The following is a 19,898-nucleotide window of genomic DNA, read 5'->3' as shown; positions in this document are numbered from 1 at the left end:
AAAGCCTGCAGATTAGGAACTGATGAACCTGAAACTTCACACTTTCTTCTGCTTTGATGTTGTTATTTGCCTGAAATAACATGTCTGTAACTGGGTGCTTGTGCATATTGCTGCTTATCTGTTTCAGACAAGCATAGACATGTGTTTGTTCTCTCTGGAAGAGAGTGGATAATAGTCAACTCTCTAGCAGAAATATACAAAAAACCAATTGTGATTGTGTAGACATTAGAGGTGGCGCTCAACTTGTTAAGAGCTTGAAATATTTATTAAAACAGGCTTTAGAATGTGGTTGGATTCCCAGGCTCTTCTTTCAAATGAATAAATGTTCTTTAATCTATTCCCTTTTTTCACTGCATATTAAAAACCAGGGATATACAAGTGAAAAGACAAGGCTCTTGCCAGCAAGAAACTTGAAATCAAATGGTGACACTACCATGCAAACAAATGATTGTAATATAAGACGTGACTTGGTAAACCTTAGCCATGAAAAAAATAAGATGAGATTAGATAAAGGTGTTTCTAAACCTGTATTGGAGAGATGGGAATGTAAGGGGTGCTTTAAGTAGATTCTTTGGTTGGTAATATGGCTAACCTAGATCTAGGAGTATTAAGATACCTAATTTGCCCTTAAAACAATGTTTCTATGGAAAATGTATTTCTAAGCCTAGCTACTGAGTCCAGAACATACCTCTACCAACTCCTCTCACCATAGGCAAGGCTGCCATATTTTCCCCCTTCATTTCCCTGTGTTTTGATGTTGTTGAGACAGGCTCTCTCAGAAGAGGATGTGTTTGGAGCTGGTCATTTTGAAAGGGAGCATTATTGTGGCAGTGGGAATCTATGGGTTTTTGTAAAGAGGAAATTTTTTTTAAACTGTACTGCAATTATGTTCTTTTCTCCTTGCTGCCAAATACTTGAGTGGTATGTCATACAGTGTGCCTTTTATCTAAAGCCTTAAGCTTATCATAATAAAAACTAGTATGACAGAATGTTGTGTTTGTGAAATATGTGGCATGCTCTCTAAAACTCTGAATTATTTCCTGAAGTATTTTTTTCCCATTTGTACAGTATCTTCCTTACAATCCCAGTCTTCTTCCGAGGATGTCCAATTGGCAGAATGTAATTTGGTGGTCTTGGGGCTTTAACATTGATTTCCATGGACTTTTCCCAGCTAAATTGCATATTTTATTTACCACTCTTAGGATTGATATAAAACTTTTCCCATTTATTTTTATTACTGATTTAGAGAAACACTGCGAATATGAAATATGAATGTCTTGGGCTTTAAAAAATTCACTACTTTTATTTTAAATATTCTAATATGCCTAAAAATAAGACAGGTAGCTAAAACTAATTAAAAAGCAACCTCATTGTTTACAAGGCTTCCAATGTGAATGAAGTTTAGCAATATCATTTTGTTCCATTAATCAGACACTAATGAGTTTTGGAGACTGTCATAATTGGTCAGTAAATTTCCTACCGTGTAACTAAAAATTTTCCTGTTTATCACCAGATCCTAGAACCCTATCGATATTGTCTCTGCTGTGTAAATAGTTCTGAGTAGTGCAATATTGCTTATAGGGTTTTGGTGTTTGGGAAGAACAATGGGCAGGTTGCAGAAATGATGCAGCTGAAACTGAAGCAACAGTCATCTTTGTTTAGGAAGAAAACAAATAGTAGAAGGTAGTTTTCAATACATACATTAAAATCTGAAACTCAAAGGTCAAATTTTTTTTTTTTAATTTATTTTTGGCTGCGTTGGGTCTTCGTTGCTGCGCACGGGCTTTCTCTAGCTGCGGCCAGCGGGGGCTACTCTTTGTTGCGGTGCACTGGCTTCTCATTGCGGTGGCTTCTCTTGTTGCAGAGCACAGGCTCTAGGCATGCGGGCTTCAGTAGTTGTGGCTCGCGGGCTCTAGAGCACAGGCTCAGTAGTTGTGGCGCACGGGCTTAGTTGCTCTGAGGCATGTCAGATCTTTCCAGACCAGGGCTCAAACCCGTCATTGGCAGGCGGATTCTTAACCACTGCACCACCAGGGAAGCCCCAAATTTTTATATATTAGAAAAAAGAAACACTTTCCTTAATTTTAACATTTTGACAAATTAAACTTTGGTTTATTTGTAGTATAATGAAATAATAGAAGTTTAGTGTTGAAAGGGACTAGATTTCCATCTCTCTCATTTAACAGGAGAGACTCAGAGAGAGGGAAGATACTGGAGGCCACATAGCTGGTTAGTGAGACCAGGACTAGAACTTCTGCCACATATCTCAATCCTCTTCTTTTCTTCTGTACCATACTACCAGGTTATATTCAGAGAGAATTTTTTAATGGACTAACTGCAGAGATACTAGATTTAAAACTTAAAAAAAACTGTTTAAATTTAATATTAGGTAAAGTCTTTACATTTTTCCCCCATCTGTGTGATTCTTATTGGATTTAATGTCACGTATAACTTTGTTCTACATAAAAACAGAGTAATGAAAATAGAACTAGAAGGAAGTCACTTAGACTATTTCTTCATTTATAAAATGAGGGGTTCAGATCAGAGAATCTTCATTGTTTTTCTGTTTCTCCACATTGCATTGGCACCCTTTTTCCTTTTTTGTCCCCTGCTTAATCCACAGCCCACTGACTTCGCTAATAAGTAAATACTTCCCCTAGGTTTCATCACAAAATGCTCTGTTCAATTCTTCAAGGAGGATAACATTCTACTCTCAAACTGTTTTTCTTCTTTTAAAAAGTTTTTAAATTGCGTTTAAATACACATAAAATTTACCATTTTAGCCATTTAAAATGTAAAGAACTCAGCAGTATTAAGTACATTCTCATCATTGTGCAACCATCACCGCCATCCATCTCCAGAACTTCATCTTTCCAAACTGAAACTCCGCATGTTAAACAATAACTCCCTATTCCCTGTACCCCCTGTCTTTTAAAATCTGTTTAAAATTCTATTTGTTCTCTGAAATATTTTCCAAATAGAAGTATGGGTATATTACTTAAAGGGAGGATGGAAATTTTTTTAAAAACCTTTTGAAAGCAGTGGTATACATATAAGTGCAGCTGTTGTGCGAAAGTGGGAAGTCCTGAATTTTAGCATTTGCCAATTTCCCTGGTGTATATATTTCCACCCTAGCTGAGTTTAAGCTATCAGCGTGATGTCACTGAAAATGGAGTTGGAAAGACATGCAATAGTAGCATGTGATATATTTCTACTGTATAGATATGATAGACCTCAAGAGCATAGATAAGAGTAAAATATAGTAAAATAACTAGGAAGTTATGGTTTTTGTGTATATGTTTTTAATAATTTATTTAGTTGTAAATTTAATAATTTAATTTTTAGTGATGCCTGTGTTTAACAATTGGCTTGCAAAAATTCCTAAAAATTTAGGGGCTTCCCTGGTGGCGCAGTGGTTGGGAGTCTGCCTGCTAATGCAGGGAGCGCGGGTTCGAGCCCTGGTCTGGGAGGATCCCGCATGCCGTGGAGCGGCTGGGCACGTGAGCCACGGCTGCTGAGCCTGCGCGTCTGGAGCCTGTGCTCCGCGGCGGGGGAGGCTGAGGTGGTGAGAGGCCCGCGCACCGCGATGGAGGGTGGTCCCCGCTTGCCGCGGCTGGAGGAAGCCCTCGCACAGAGGCGAAGACCCAACACAGCCAAATAAATAAATAATAATTTTAAAAAAAATTCCTAAAAATTTAGCCGGCTCCATGATGCCATTGATTGGAAGCACACTCTTTGGTATCTTTTTTTTTTTTTTTTTTTTTTTAATATTTATTTATTTGGCTATGCTGGGTCTTAGTTGCAGAACGCGGGATCTTAGTTGTGCAACGTGGGATCTAGTTCCCCGACCAGGGATTGAACATGGGCCCCCTGCATTGGGAGCGCAGAGTGTTAACCACTGGACCACAAGGGAAGCCCCTGGTATCTTACTAAAATATAAATTACTTAAGAGAAGGAACCACTTCTTTTTGGTACTATTTGGTGATTTTAGTACGTTGTGGACCCCCAGGTATTACATGAAGCCATAGCTGAAACCACTCTCTTGAAGAGAAGACATTGTTAAATGGACTATGGGATTATACTAGATAAATTTAAGCAGAACTAAAATATCAAGTTAAAAAACATATAGACTTAAGAATATCTGTTCCATAAACAAGGGCTCCTAGAATAGAGATTCTATTTTAAGGTAACCCTGGAGCAACAAATCCCATAATCCTAAGAATTTTGTGGTAACTTAATAAGTTTTAAAAACTTTTATTTAAAATTATGCTTTAGCATGTTATACAAGGCCTTGAATTATACATAAAGCTACAGAATTGTGGTCTACTTCAATAATTAAAACAAATCAGGTCTTCAATGTGTAGAGCCTTTGCTTAATTTGATTTATTCTACCCCATCCCCTCCCCCTACTTTCCATCCACATGTCATACAGGTTAGTGTACTTTTTTACATAAAGGAAAAGATAAATCTTGAGCATATTTTAATGTGGGAATTATGCCAACAGGAATTTCTTTATATATATAACCATACATATATAGTAATTACTAATATGCTTAAAGAAGTCTAATTATTGATTGATTTAATCATGGCAGCTAATAGAACAAGTATATATGACAAATGAAATGCCTCCATTTTTGGAAAACATTTTAAACACTTTTTAAATAGAGAACTTCTACATTTGTTTTTCTGGATCATAGCAACTTCTTGCTGTTAGAGATGCAAATCAGATACTGATTCTTGGAAAATTTTTAGAAACAAAGTCTGACTCTTTTCTTCAATTTCTACTCTAAAAGTTTTTGGTTATAAAGATAGAATTTTATTAATTGCAAAGTTTTCCAATCAAATTTAGGCCAATGATGAGAGAAATTATTAGTGATGGAAGCTTTAGTTTATCTCTTTCTGAAATTCTGTTCAATAGTGACAGCTTCTGACTTCAGAAGCATTTTAACTTCTGAGAACCATTTTTTTTTCCTCACTCTACCTTCCAAAGTAGAACCCTTGGTTTACTTTTTGTATAATAAAAATATCTGTATACTACTTCTCATTAGATCTGAGAACTACTTTTAACAGTTTTTGTTGGTTTATACTCTTTCCATTAAGGCTCCAAATTTTCAAGAAGCAATCTTCAGTCCAGAGCTTAAGTTGACAGAAAGGTCTGAAAGTCTCCTCAGCTGTGGGCTACGAACGGGAGACCTTCCTTAAGGAAATCATGTTTTGCCTTTCACAGTAAACTCAAAGGATGGTGGTTGTTTCCCTGACAAATTCAAGGCAGTACATGCTTTAAGATCTTGTAAAAGACCTTAAAAGATCTTAGAATTCCCCCAAATTAAGAATAATTTGTAGATTATATCACATTCAAAAATAAACCACTTTTAACACCCTGATATATATCCTTCCCAACTTTTCTCTATGTACGCACACGTATTTTACAGCCTATGGCAGTTTTCTGCTTTTTTCTCTCTTAGAAGTTTACTGCAGATCAAGGTCCCACGCTAGGACCCAGGTTAAATAAATTGGAGTTATTCAGATTGCTACTCCTGTATTAATGTAGCTTTTTTTGTGTAATTTATGACTCTTTAAGCCTTCCAATTTTGGTCTGTGTGGCACATATTTGTAGTTCTTTGGTTAATGGGGTTGCAAATTATGTTAACAGCCAGAGTATCCCTGAAAATAAGTTTGTTCAGTGTTTTAATTTGAAACTACATATCCTACCAGAGGTAGAAAAACTGCCTATTTGATGAGAGTGTTAGTAACCTTAGGGAATTCTTGAAGCCATTGCTAGTTCTTAATAGAGCATGGGTATTCTAGGTCAGGGGTCCCCAACCCCCTGTTAGGAGCCAGGCTGCACAGTAGGTGAGCACAGTAGGAGGTGAGCGGTGGGCGAGCAAAGCTTCATCTGCCGATCTCTCGCATTACAGCCTGAACCATCCCCTATCCCCACCCCTGCCCACCCCCCCATTCCATGGAAAAATCATCTTCCACAAAACCGGTCCCTGGTGTCAAAAAGGTTGGGGACCAATGTTCTAGATGATGGAGGTTTTATATACTTTTCTATTTCCATATTTTCAAAATCAGTGTATATCATATTAAAATATGTGAAAATATAAAGAAAAAAGAATAGTTACAGTATCATGTTTAGTAATACGTCTTTTGGTTCATGAAATAATTATTTGTGCTGATCTTTAGTTCCAGAAGGCTGACTCTGATCTGGATTACATTCAGTACAGGCTGGAATATGAAATCAAGACTAATTATCCTGATTCAGCAGGCAAGGTAATCTGAAAAAGAAATGTCTTTTTACCAGAATATTTTATTAAAAGATTTTCTGATAGTATTTCTAATAGTAGTAGATTATAGCAATTACATTATTAAGTATTAAATTTATAGAATCTTTTTTGTGTTGGAAACTTGGTCACAGAAATATTGGAGAGATTGTACCCATAGTCAAGGAAATTTGTGGCTCCTTTTTTTTTTTTTAACCCATAAATAAGAATTATTGAGTCCAGAGGTGTAAACCACTATGGAAGCCTCTGAAATTCTGAGAGAATATAGATACCTCTAGGGCAGCGGTTAAATAAGAGGGGAGAAATCCTAGCAGTCATGATATTCTCTGAGGAAGATGATGATATACTATTAAATTCGTTATATGAACTGTGATTTTTCCATAAAATTATGTACTTAGTTATTTCTAAGTTTAGGTTGATTAGAAATATTATCTGTTTATATGCCATAAATTATAACTACATGTACACACGCCTATCTCTATAGAGATAAAGCAGACAATTTTTAAGCATTGTGTGCTAACATTAATTTAGCACTTAAAACATTAATTTACCACTTAAATCATTAATGTTTATCTTTTATAGCATTTGCTAGCAGACAAGAAATACCATATTTTACTGTTTCTCAAAAAATTTATACAATTAAAATTTGGGGGGAATTGAGTGGAAGTGCAAATTAAAATAACATTTTATATAAAATTGGAAAGCATTGTGAATGTTCAGTTTTTACTGCTTTACATGAAATAATGGAATGCCAGGATTCTATGGGAGTACAGTTTTAACTGTTCTACCTCCTTAACTGACTTGACCTTTTCTTTGTCTTTCCCTGTTTTCTCTTTTACTGAAGAACAACCAACCAGTTCTGGTCCAGTGGTACCACCTAATTGGCCAAAGCACTCATCTGAGTCGGTATCTTTTGAGTACCATGTGGAAGACATTTCATGTGGGGCTTCCCCTTTTCTTCCACCTTCCATCTCTCATTTTAGTTACACTTCCAGTTGTTTTTCTTCTACAACTTTTTTTTTTAAAACAGCTTTATTGACCTATAATTCACATACCATGAAATTCACTCTTTTAAAGTATACAGTTCAGTGGTTTTTAGTATATTTAGTTCATTGGAATTTTTAGTAATTTCGTATATTGTACAGCCATCATCACAATAAATATTTGAATATTTTCATCACCTCAAAAAGAAACCCATACCCATTAGCTGTTTCTCCCCATTAACAACCACTTCTCCTGCCCCTGGCCAGCTCCCAACAACTACTAATCCACTTTCTGTCTCTGTAAACTCTACAGAATTGCTGTCTGAACATTTCATATAAATGGAATCATACAATATGTGGCCTTTTATGTCTGGTTTCTTTCACTTAGAATGTTTTTTTTTTTAATTGACATATAGTTAATTTACAATGTTTCAGGTGTATAGCAAAGTGATTCAGTTATACATACACACATATATATATTCTTTTTCAGATTCTTTTCCATTATAGGTTATTACAAGATATTGAGTATAGTTCCCTGTGCTATACAGTAGGTCCTTGTTGTTTATCTATTTTATATACAGTCGTGTATATCCGTTAATCCCAAATTTCCAATTTATCCCTCCCCCGCCTCTTCCCCTTTGGTAACCATAAGTTTGTTTTCCATGACTGTGAGTCTATTTCTGTTTTGTAAATAAGTTCATTTGTATCATTTTTTTTTAGATTCCACATATAACTGATATCATATGATATGTCTTTCTCTTTCTGACTTCACTTAGTATGATAATCTCTAGATCCATCCATGTTGCTGCAAATGGCATTATTTCATTCTATTTTATGGTTGAGTAGCATTCCATTGTATACATATACCACATCTTCTTTATCCATTCATCTGTCGATGGACATTTAGGTTGCTTTCATGTCGTGGCTATTGTAAATAGTCCTGCTATGAACATTGGGGTCCATGTATCTTTTTGAATTAGAGTTTTCTCCGGATATATGTCCAGGAATGGGATTGCTGGATCATATGGTAACTCTATTTTTAGTTTTTTGAGGAACTTCCATACTGTTCTCCATAGTGGCTGCACCAGTTTACATTCCCACCAACAGTGTATAGGAGGGTTCCCTTTTTCCCACACCCTCTCCAGCATTTATTATTTGTAGACTTTTTAATGATGACCATTCTGACCAGTGTGAGGTGATACCTCGTTGTAATTTTGATTTGCATTTCTCTAATAATTAGTGGTGTGGAGCATCCTTCCTGTGCCTGTTGGCCATCTGTATGTCTTCTTTGGAGAAATGTCTATTTAGGTCTTCTGCCCAGTTTTTGATTGGGTTGTTTGTTTGTTTGATATTGAGTTGTATGAGCTATTTGTACATTTTGGAAATTAAGCCCTCGTTGGTCCCATCATTTGTAAATATTTTCTGCCATTCCGTAGGTTGTCTTTTCGTTTTGTTTATGGTTTCTTTTGCTGAAAAAAGCTTATAAGTTTGATTAGGTACCATTTGTTTATTTTTGCTTCTATTTCTATTGTCTTGGGAGACTGACCTAAGAAAACATTGGTACAATTTATGTCAGAGAATGTTTTGCCTATGTTCTCTTCTAGGAGTTTTATGCTGTCATGTCTTATATTAAGTCTTTAAGCCATTTTGAGTTTATTTTTGTTGTATGGTATGAGGGTGTGTTCTAACTTCATTGATTTACATGCGGATGTCCAGCTTTCCCAACACCACTTGCTGAAGAGACTGTCTTTTCTCCATTATATACCACATCTTCTTTATCCATTCATCTGTCGATGGACATTTAGGTTGCTTCCATGTCTTGGCTATTGTAAATAGTGCTGCTATGAACATTGGGGTGCATGTATCTTTTCAAATTAGAGTTTTCATCTTTTCTGGATATCACTTAGCATGTTTTAAAGGTTCATCCAGGTTGTAACATGAATCAGTACTTCATTCCTTTTTACAGCTCAATAATATTTCATTGTATGGCTGCACCACATTTTCTTATTTATTCAATCAGTTAATAGAGAGTTTGGTTGTTTCCTCCTTTTGGCTATTATGATAATAGTACCATAAACATTCACACACAAGTTTTTGTGTAGACATTTGCTTTCATTTCTCTTGGGTATATACCTAAGAGTGGAATTCCTGGCCACATGGTAACCCTATGTTTAATATTTTGAAGAACTGCTAAATTGTTTTTCAAAACAGTTGTACCATTTTACATTATTAGTTTTTTGTTTTTTTTAAGTTGTGGTAAAATATACAGGATAAAATTCACCATTTGAACCATTTTTAAGTGTACAGTTCCATGGTATTAAGTACATTTACATCATTGTGCAGCTATCACCACCATCCATCTCCAGAACTTTTTCATCTTTCCAAATTGAAACTGCATCCATTAAACAATAACTCCCCATTTCTCTTTCTCCCCAACCCCTGGCAACCACCATTCTACCTTCTGTCTCTATGAACTTTACTACTCTAGGGACCTCATATAAGTGGACTCAGACAATATTTGTCCTTTTGTGACTGGGTTATTTCACACAGAATAATGTCCTCAGTGTTCGTCCATGGTGTAGCCTGTGTCAGAATTTCATTCCTTTTTAAGGCTGAATAATATTCCATTGTATGTAATATACCACATTTTGTTTATCCATTCATCTGTCAATGGACACTTGGATTGCTTCCATCTTTTGGATATTGTGAATAATGATGCTACATTGGTAATATATATATATCTGATGTATATCTGTTTGATTCCTTGCTTTCGATTCTTTTGTATAAATACCCAGAAATGGAATTGCTGGATCATACGATAATTCTATGTTAACTTTTGAGGAACTATAACTTTTTAAACACCTGTAATATTTATCCAATAATTCTCCTTTTTTGTGTGTTATATTTGGGAAGAAAACCATGAACTTAGTCTTTGTAGATTTCACTGGCATTAGTTCTAATGATTATATATGTATCAATGAACAAGAAAGTAAACATCCAGTAGCACTATCTTCTAATACTTCTACACAGTAAAATGGCAGTAAATATTCATTGAACATTACTATGTGCCAATGACTGTGATGTGTATTTGGAGACTGTCAGTAATTCTGTATAAAACTCAACATTTTAAAATAGATTTTTAAAATAGACGTAGGTAGATATAAAGATGCAGTAAACTACAAGCTTCTATTACCATGTTTTTCACCTGTATTTGTTGCAGAAAGCTAATTTTGTTTTATTTTACAAGAATTTTCTCTGTAGATTTTTTTTTAATAATTAATTTATTTATTTTTGGCTGCATTGGGTCTTCGTTGCTGCACGTGGGCTTTCTCTAGTTGCGGCGAGCAGAGGCTACTCTTTGTTGCAGTGCGCGGGCTTCTCGTTGCAGTGGCTTCTCTTGTTGCAGAGGGAGCGTGGGCTCTAGGTGCATAGGCTTCAGTAGTTGTGGCACATGGGCTTAGTAGTTGTGGCACACGGGCTTATTGGCTCTGCAGCATGTGGGATCTTCCTGGACCAGGGCTCGAACCCGTGTCCGTTGCATTGACAGGCGGATTCTTAACCACTCTGCCACCAGGGAAGTCCTGTAGGTTCTTTTAAATTTAGTAACACAATTAATGGCATGTTTCCTTTTGATTCTTTCAAAAGACTTAGTTGAGTTTTTTGCTCACATATTGGCTTTTCTTCTTCCTCATCACTAGCACTGTCATAACCAGAGCACTTCTTGTATATTTTTGTGAGCTACCAAAAGTGATCACCTACTTATAATAAATAAAACCCTAAAATGAATTGAAATGTTATAGGCACAAAATTAAATAAAGTGCAGAATAGTTTGCAAACACTAATAAAAGAACATGGTGGCTCCCAGGAAGCCAGTCACTCAAAATAGGCTGTGTGCACAATAATGTTTTCCTCTGTGGTGTGGTGCTAAGTCCTAAAATCACGTTTCCTGAATTAATCATTGCCATCTCAATTTTACTAGATACAGTTACTGTCACAAAACATGTAGTATGGGTAATTGACTAACTACCCTATGTTAACTCTTAGCTCTATGGCTGTTTATTCCTTACACCTTATTCACCAATTCCTTCTTTTTTCCTAGTTTGGGAGATCATCAGGATTTGTTCTTAACACATTTTTTCCCCTATAAATTTGTATCAATATTTGGAGAATTCGTTATTCTTATGGTTTATATGTACAGTTCTCTGGTCAATTCACTACTGAGCTCCATTCTAAAGACCATTTATACTTGCCTGATCCCCTGCCATCTCACAGTTGATGTCCTCTACCCTCAAATCAATTTTCCTCCCAACCTGAAACTTTTATTTTTGTCAAATTAATTTTTATAAATAATTAGAAAAGTCACAGAAGTACATAGTTACAAACAGTAATTCCTTGTTTCACACTTTTATTTCAGTATCTTCTTGTATTTACCTCTATATTTCTAAGTAGTATGCTTGTTTTGCTATTTTTCCTCTGATCTGAAATATCTACTGATTTCCTGGATACAGACTATTCTAGTTCAAATCCCAGCTCTGCATTGTGATCTTAGGCAAGTCACTTAACCTCTCTGTACTTAGTTTCCTCATCTATAAAATGGTTTATTACTGCCTACTTTGTAGGTTAATAGAGAATAAAATATATATATACATAATGTGTTTAGAACTGTTTGGTCCAGAATATGCGATATATTTTAGCTGTTATTACTAATAACTTCCTGTTATTGAAGATAAAGATTAAATACTTTACTATCCATAAGTATCCTCATCTTCACAATTTCTGGATATATCCATTCAGTATTTGTTTATATTATTATGTCTTAGTCTGTTTTTTGGGCTGCTATAACAAAATACTAGACTGGGTACTTTTTAAATAACAGAAAGTTATTTTCACAGTTCTGGAGGCTAGAAGTGCTAGATCTAGGTGCCAGCATGGTCAAGTTGGGGCCTTCTTTTGGGTTGCAGACTTTTGGTTGTATCCTTACATGGCAGAAGGGGAAGATCTCTCTAAGGCCTCTTCTATCAGAGCACTAATCCCATTCATGATGGCTGTACCCTCTTAACATAATCACCTCTCAAAAATCCCACCTCTTAATTCCATCACCTTGGGGGTTAGGTTTCAACAAATGAATTTTGCAGGGACACATTCAGACCACAGTAATTATGGCTCTGCAAATGTTGCTTTTATCCAAGTCACGCAATATACTATGTTTGCTTTTCCTTTCTTACACACCTTGTTTTTCTGGAGCTAATAATTGTTTTCTTTTTTTTCCCCCTTCAGTTTTCTTAGTTTTTCTATGCATTTATCATTAATTCAGCCTCAGACTTTTCTATCAGAACTGTTAAACTCCTGTCAACATTGTCAGACACATCACATCATCCCTAAGTTTCATTTTCTTCCACATCCCTTGTGTGCTGTCTGTCCTCCTGCTCCAATCGAACCTTCGGCTCTACAGTCTTCCTGCATGGCTGGGAATTTCTTTACCATAATTTTGGTAATTCCCTTTGTTTTACTCCCTTTAGTTTGGATCATATATTTCACTCTTTGAGATGTCAGATGTTTGAAAATGTATTTATTTAACCCTTATTTAATCCTTTAGTTGATGGATGGTTTGGTTGAGTATGGAATTCTAGAGATTATTTTCTCTTAATTTTAAAATCATTGTTTTGTGGTTTCCTAGCTTCCAGTGTTGTTGTTGAGAAATAGATGCCATTCTAATTCCTGATCCGTTGTATTTGTCTTCCTTCTTATTTTATACCTTCCGTCCCCGCCCCCCCCCCCCCCCAACTCCTGCATCACACCTATCTGTCTTGGAACTTTAAGAATATTTTATCTATGCTGTGAAATTTTATAATTATTTTATGATTATGATATAGGTCTTTTCATTAACTGTGCTGTCACTTGGTGGGGCTCTTTAAATATGAAACACGTGAATCTAAAGTCATATAACTTTTCTTACCTATATATTCATAGGAAAAGAAATCCTCTTTTGTGGCCTTTCCCATTACTGAAATATTGGACTTCCTGAATCTATCCTCTATTTTTCTTATCTTTTCTTTCAATTTTCATTTTTGTCTATTTCCCCCCTCCTTTTTAGGATATTTTTTTGACTGTATTTTCCAGTTTTTCTACTGGCAGTCTCTTAGAATATCTAGATACATTATGAGAAATGAAGGGTTAGGGTGCAGGTCTCAGTGTCATTGGGATGTTTACTGAGTAGATATCCCAAAAGACATCCTAATATATATTATTTGCCAGACTATACATTTGGTGTCATCTATCATTTCTTTGCCCATATCAAACATACTATAAGTTTTTTAAACTTTTTTATGGTGTCTCTCTTTTGTCGTTTTCCTGCTTCTACTCTTCATGCCATAGGTCTTGATCACTCTCTGCAGAGTTATTTTAACAGTCTTTAAGTTAGATTTTCTGTTCTTATTCATTCCTGTTAGAATCATCTTTATTTATCAGTCTCCAGAGAAGAGGGGAGTAGAGGGCCATGAACTGAGCCTCTGACTATAGCCATGAGGTAGGGTCCTCGAAGGAGATACTTGAAGAGTGGGAAGATAACCAAGATAGTATAGTTTTATGGAAATCAACAGTTCATTTTAAGAAGATTAGAATAGGAAAGAAATAAGGAGAGGCAAAAAGAGGGGTATCAAAATTATAGAGCAAGTCTGACTTTTTGATTGTTTAAAATAATTTGGCAAAGGACTCTAGTCTATGGGGTCTTCTATTATTATTTTTTTTTTTAATTGTATTTATTTATTTATTTATTTTTGGCTGCTTTGGGTTTTCGTTGCTGTGCGCAGAGCTTTCTCTAGTTGCGGTGAGCGGGGGCTACTCTTGGTTGCGGTGCACAGGCTTCTCATTGCTGTGGCTTCTCTTGTTGCGAGGCACGGGCTCTAGGGGCATGGGCTTCAGTAGTTGCAGCATGCAGGCTCAGTAGTTGTGGCTCGCAGGCTCTAGAGCGCAGGCTCAGTAGCTGTGGTGCACGGGCTTAGTTGCTCCGCGGCATGTGGGATCTTCCCGGACAAGGGCTTGAACCTGTGTCCCCTGCATTGGCAGGTGGATTCTTAACCACTGTGCCACCAAGGAAGTCCCAGGGCCCCTTATTATTAAAAGGCCTAGGAAGTGTATTATTATAGGACTTAGAAGGTTGGTGGCAAATGGAGTGAGAAAAATGAAACTGGTTTTGAATCGCAACAGTCAAGAGAAGAGTTAATTTTCCCCTCAGTATAGGGAAAAATCTATATATATTTGAGGTCTGTATAGAGGGAGATATGAAAAGGTTATTGAAATATAGGAAATTTAAGGTTCTGGAGGATATGGGTAGGACACAACAATAATAGTGGTAGTGGGACTTCCCTGGTGGCGCAGTGGTTGAGAATCTGCCTGCCAATGCAGGGGACACGGGTTCAAGCCCTTGTCCGGGAAGATCCCACATGCCGCGGAGCAACTAGGCGCATGCGCCACAATTACTGAGCCTGCGCTCTAGAGCCCGAGAGCCACAACTACTGAGCCCGCGTGCTGCAACTACTGAAGCCCGTGCCCCTACAGCCCATGCCTTGCAACAAGAGAAGCCACGGCAATGAGAAGACTGCGCACCGCAACCAAGAGTAGCCCCTGCTTGCTGCAACTAGAGAAAGCTCGCGCGCAGCAAAGAAGACCGTATGCAGCCAAAAATAAATAAATAAAATAAACAAATTTATTTTTTAAAAAAATAGTGGTAGTGTTAGGGGCTAAGTAAGGATCAGAATGTCCGTAGTGTTTTCATTTTCAGGTGAAAAGGCAGGAGTAGAAACTCCTAGATGGTTTCTGTCTTCTCAGTAAAGTAGTTGGGGTGAGGTCTTTTGCCAAGAAGGGGTGGATGGAAACTGGAGGGAGTGGAGAAAGTTTGGAATAGCTAGTATTGGAGGGTTTGCTAAGAAACCACCAGGGAATGAAAAGAATTACCAAGTGGCAGAAAGCACCCGGTTGAAATGTCTTTTATGGAGTAGTGGTTATTTATATTCCAAAATGAATTTGAAAAACTAATGTAATTTATAAATATAGTTGCTTGAGTTGGCATGCATTTTGTATAGTGAGGTCAGTGAATTGGTGCTCATACATACTTTAGCCCCATGTATATTTAAGAATTTCAGGACTTCCCTGGTGGCGCAGTAGTTAAGAATCTGCCTGCCAATGCAGGGGACACGGGTTCGAGCCCTGGTCCGGGAAGATCCCACATGCCACGGAGCAAATAAGCCCGTGCGCCACAACTACTGAGCCTGCACTCTAGAGACCGTGAGCCACAACTACTGAGCCAGCGCGCCTGGAGCCCGTGCTCTGCAACAAGAGAAGCCACCTCAATGAGAAACCCGCTCATGGCAACGAAGAGTAGCCCAGCTCTCCGCAACTAGAGAAAGCATGTGCGCAGCAACGAAGACCCAACGCAGCCAAAAATAAATAAATAAATTTTTAAAAAAAAGAATTTCATCATAAGTGGTTTCAAGTTGTCTTATTCAACAAATCAAAATAGTTCCTTAAACCACCTTCTGTAAAATAACATTTAGAATTGTATTTTAGAAGTATGGTGTAATTAATTATTGTGAGCAATACATCAAATATTACGTATCTAATGTGACCTTATTTGCTGTTTAATATTGCTGTTGTGTGTGTGTGTGTGTGTGAGTGCAGGGGAGGGGTTATTTCTGTGCCTAGGCTTTAAATTCCTTGAGAATAGGATGTAGGTCTTATACCTCTCTCTTTTTTCCTTCCTCCCATCCTCTGTCCCATAGTTGCATAATTAAATACAGTGTTCTATTAAATGGATGGTAGAATGTGCTGCATATATTTTAATTCTTAAAAGAAGCTTAATTTTTCCTTTCCAGGTTTAATATATATTAATTTTTTTCCTGATGTAGAAAAATCCTGTTACACTCTTAAAGGAATTGTCAGCAATAAAGTCTCGCTATCAAACTTTGCATGCACGCTTTAAACCAATTGCTGTCGAGCATAAAGAGACTAAGAGCCGCATTTGTGCTACTTTCAATAAGACTGTGACCTTGATACAAGAACTACAAAAGCAAACAGACCTGAAGGTAATGCTTTCAATTGACCAGTTGGATTTGTAGAATTTTAATTCTGAATTTCTCTTTGAAAGATAAATCCCCAGTAACTCTCATTTTGAAATTCAGCAGTTGGAACTGTTGATAGAAATGAGATTTTCCTGATTCCCTTAAGTATAATAGCTCTCATCTTCTTTATTTTATAAATTTAATTTATTTTTGGCTGTGTTGGGTCTTCTTTGCTGCGTGCGGGCTTTCTCTGGTTGCGGTGAGCGGGGCTACTCTTCGTTGCGGTGCACAGGCTTCTTATTGCAGTGGCTTCTCTTGTTGCGGAGCACGGGCTCTAGGCACCCGGGCTTCAGTAGTTATGGCACGTGGGCTTAGTTGCTCCACAGCATGTGGGATCTTCCCGGACCAGGGATTGAACCCGTGTCCCCTGCATTGGCAGCAGGGAAGTCTCCCTCCTTTTAGTTTAAAATGAGCAGGTGGACTTGACATGGTTAATGAAGAGGTATGCTGTCTTGGATTATGTAGCCATGGCAGAAGAGAAATCTTCCTAATACTTATTAAATCTACCAGTTCTGCTGGTTCCTGTAAGAACTAGTGAGACTGAGAAATCTAGAAAGCATCTATACCAGTGACTTTTTTTTTTTTTTTTAACTTTGGGTTTATTTATTTATTTATTTATGGCTGCGTTGGGTCTTCGTTTCTGTGCGAGGGCTTTCTCTAGTTGCGGCAAGTGGGGGCCACTCTTCATCGCTGTGCGCGGGCCTCTCATTATCGCGGCCTCTCTTGTTGCGGAGCACAGGCTCCAGACGCGCAGGCTCAGTAATTGTGGCTCACGGGCCTAGTTGCTCCGCGGCATGTGGGATCTTCCCAGACCAGGGCTCGAACCCGTGTCCCCTGCATTGGCAGGCAGATTCTCAACCACTGCGCCACCAGGGAAGCCCCCAGTGACTTTTTTTAGTTCTCCTTTTCTTCAGTTGGGTTGGTGGGCTTGGGTAAGCCTGACCTTCATCCTCTTCCTCCATTCTGTACCCGCTTCTCATTTACTCTAAGAATCTCATTTAGTGTAATCCTCTATCACTGATGTGTAAAACTCTTTAGATATGTCGGAGTAGGAAAAAGAATATGAACTGCTGACCTAGGCACTAACATCTTGAACAGCCAATTGAAGAGTTTGGTCGCATTTTCGTTTACAACGCAAAGGTGAGGGCTTTTGAAAGAAAAGATAGCCTAATGTAGATGGAATCATAGAGTTGAATTTAATTATCTGGACAAAAGATGTCCAATAGGTTTTAATTTCTGGTGCTAACTCCAATCGGTTAACTGGTAATACCTGCTTAGAATGCTGTATTAAGGAGCTGTGTCTGGGCATGGCAAAAAAGCTATCTGCTGTGGCATGCTGCTAGGGGCAGCATACATGGTATTTATTTGCCAAGTCCGAACTAAATTATGGCTTAAGCTACTTGAATTATAGGCTTGTAGCAAGAGTAGATCTCAAAGGTTGATTACCCAGGTTAATTTGATCAAGAATTCTTTATGTTACCAATGGAGGAAAAGAGAACAGTGCCTGGGTAAATATCGTAAAATGACACCTTAAATGTATGTGTTATGTCATGGAGAAATAAATTGTGGAAGAGGGGAGGGCAATTAAAAAGGGCACAGAGGGAACAGGGAGCAGGAATTTAAACAGTATGGGTGGCATCCCCTGCTAATAAATAAAATGCAAAAAAGATGTATGTAATAACCTTTATAAATAAAATCAAGTCACATATTCTTCATTGTACATGTGATCAGAGCCTGACAACAGAAGCACATAAACTTGTTCTAAGGAAACAAATCTTGAAGAGAGACTAAGAGTAGTTCTGGATGTATATATCAACATATATGTATAGAAATCCATGAATTTATTGAAGCACAATAAATTGGGGTGAGTAAAGAGAAAAATGAAAGAGAAAAATGATTTTTTGAGTATTTACTAAAAATTGTCTCCATTAGATACAATAAATAGATGGCATATTTCTGAGATTAAAAAAGTGGTACAGAAAAGTAGTTATGATAGTGATAGGGGATGCCAAATCATTTAAATATCTATAAAAGTCTTCATTTAGTTGAAGTATCTGAAATGAGGAATAATTATATCAAAGGTAGGAAACTAAGGGTTTTCACTTTGGATCAGATGATGACAAATAAGGAGAAATGACTGAAAGGCAGGTTATAAACCTTGAAAAAGGAGATCATATTTTAGAATCAGTGATAGCCAAGTTGGGAAATGTTGGGTATAGTGGGTCTTGTACCCACTAGTTTAGAAATGAGATAGTAGTAGAAAGTTAAGAGAAAATTTTTATGATCAAAATGTGGAAGAAAAGGGAATGGCATCTATAGAGAGTTATATAACCAAAAATAGTTCTATGAGCCCAGAGTGTAAAGGACGTGTAAAGGAATTTCAAGTACAAAAAGAGGCATATTAGACATACGGTCAGAACTGTGAGAATAGTTAAGAAAGCCAAAGGCTAGATTGAGCTGAGGATTCTGAAAACTTCTAAAATAACCAAAAGGGCTTTTAAAATTATTTTGGGAACATGAAGAACAAGAAAGGGATGTCTACTTAGGGCAAATGGTCCTTTGTTCATAAACAACAGAAAGCAAACAAAGTAAAACGGTTCAGTTATTATCTTGCTATGATTTTTATCAAGTTGAGTGGTTTTTCATTTGGAAGGATAGAAAATGTATATTTGAATTGATAATACTTAAAAAAAACTTGAATTGGTAATATTAAAAAATAAATAGGGAGATAAGAACAGAAAAGGAGGTGGAAGGAAGGGAATACATATTAATTTCCTGATCTTTTTAGTTGCTGTTAAGACACTGAGGTTTAAATATAGTTAATTGTAAAGGTGACCATCAGAAGAAAAAAAAAAGGACTAAACTTGTTCCAAATAGAAAATAGCAAAACAACCCCTCCCAAACAAAAGTATAGCAATAAATAGAAAATTTAAAAGGCATTAAAGACAGAATGAAAAAAAAAAAATGTATGGTATCCCATCGATGCTCTGAAACATTTGTATTAAAGAAGAAAAATTTCTACACATCTTAGACTAGTTAACTCGTGGAAAAACTCTTTGAAGTTTTATTTTATAAACAGATGGTCTGAAATCTCTTGAATTTCAGAGATAACAATGAGAAACATGGATTCATGCAGAACGAAGTCTTGCCAGAATAATACCATTTCCTGTTTTTGAGACAGAAGAGGGAAATTCTGTTACTATTTGGGCTGCGGTAAGGCCTATAATTGTTTTTCATTTATCCATGTGAACATTTTGGGCAAATGTTGGCTTGATAAATGAAACCAGGTGGGGTGTCCAATGGCCTCATGTGGCTATATAAATTAAAATTAAAAGTAATTAAATAAAATTAAAAATTCAGTCCTTCATCTACTGATTGGACAGTGCAGATACAGAATATTTCCAGCATCACAGAAAGTTCTATTGGACAGCGTTGCCCTAGAGATTCTGATTCTGTAGGTATGAGGTGTTCCAGATCTGGCAGTCTCTCTAGAGATGACCTATATAGTTAAGCAG

The 19,898-nt window shown here is 36.9% G+C and overlaps 1 protein-coding gene across 1 annotated transcript in view; it reads left to right on the top strand.

Annotated features, from left to right (window-relative positions):
* The window catches only part of SKA2 (spindle and kinetochore associated complex subunit 2), a 31,689-nt gene that overhangs the window by 7,784 nt on the left and 4,007 nt on the right, over window positions 1-19,898 (top strand). Inside the window, 1 exon segment of the mRNA XM_059907110.1 lies at window positions 6,196-6,273. Within this exon segment, the coding sequence (XP_059763093.1) occupies window positions 6,196-6,273 (78 nt within the window).

Source organism: Balaenoptera ricei, chromosome 20 (genome assembly GCF_028023285.1).
Source record: "Balaenoptera ricei isolate mBalRic1 chromosome 20, mBalRic1.hap2, whole genome shotgun sequence".
In the NCBI taxonomy this organism is placed as follows: domain Eukaryota; kingdom Metazoa; phylum Chordata; class Mammalia; order Artiodactyla; family Balaenopteridae; genus Balaenoptera; species Balaenoptera ricei.
Note: the sequence above shows the minus strand (reverse complement) of the source record. Positions and strands in the feature narration are given on the sequence as shown.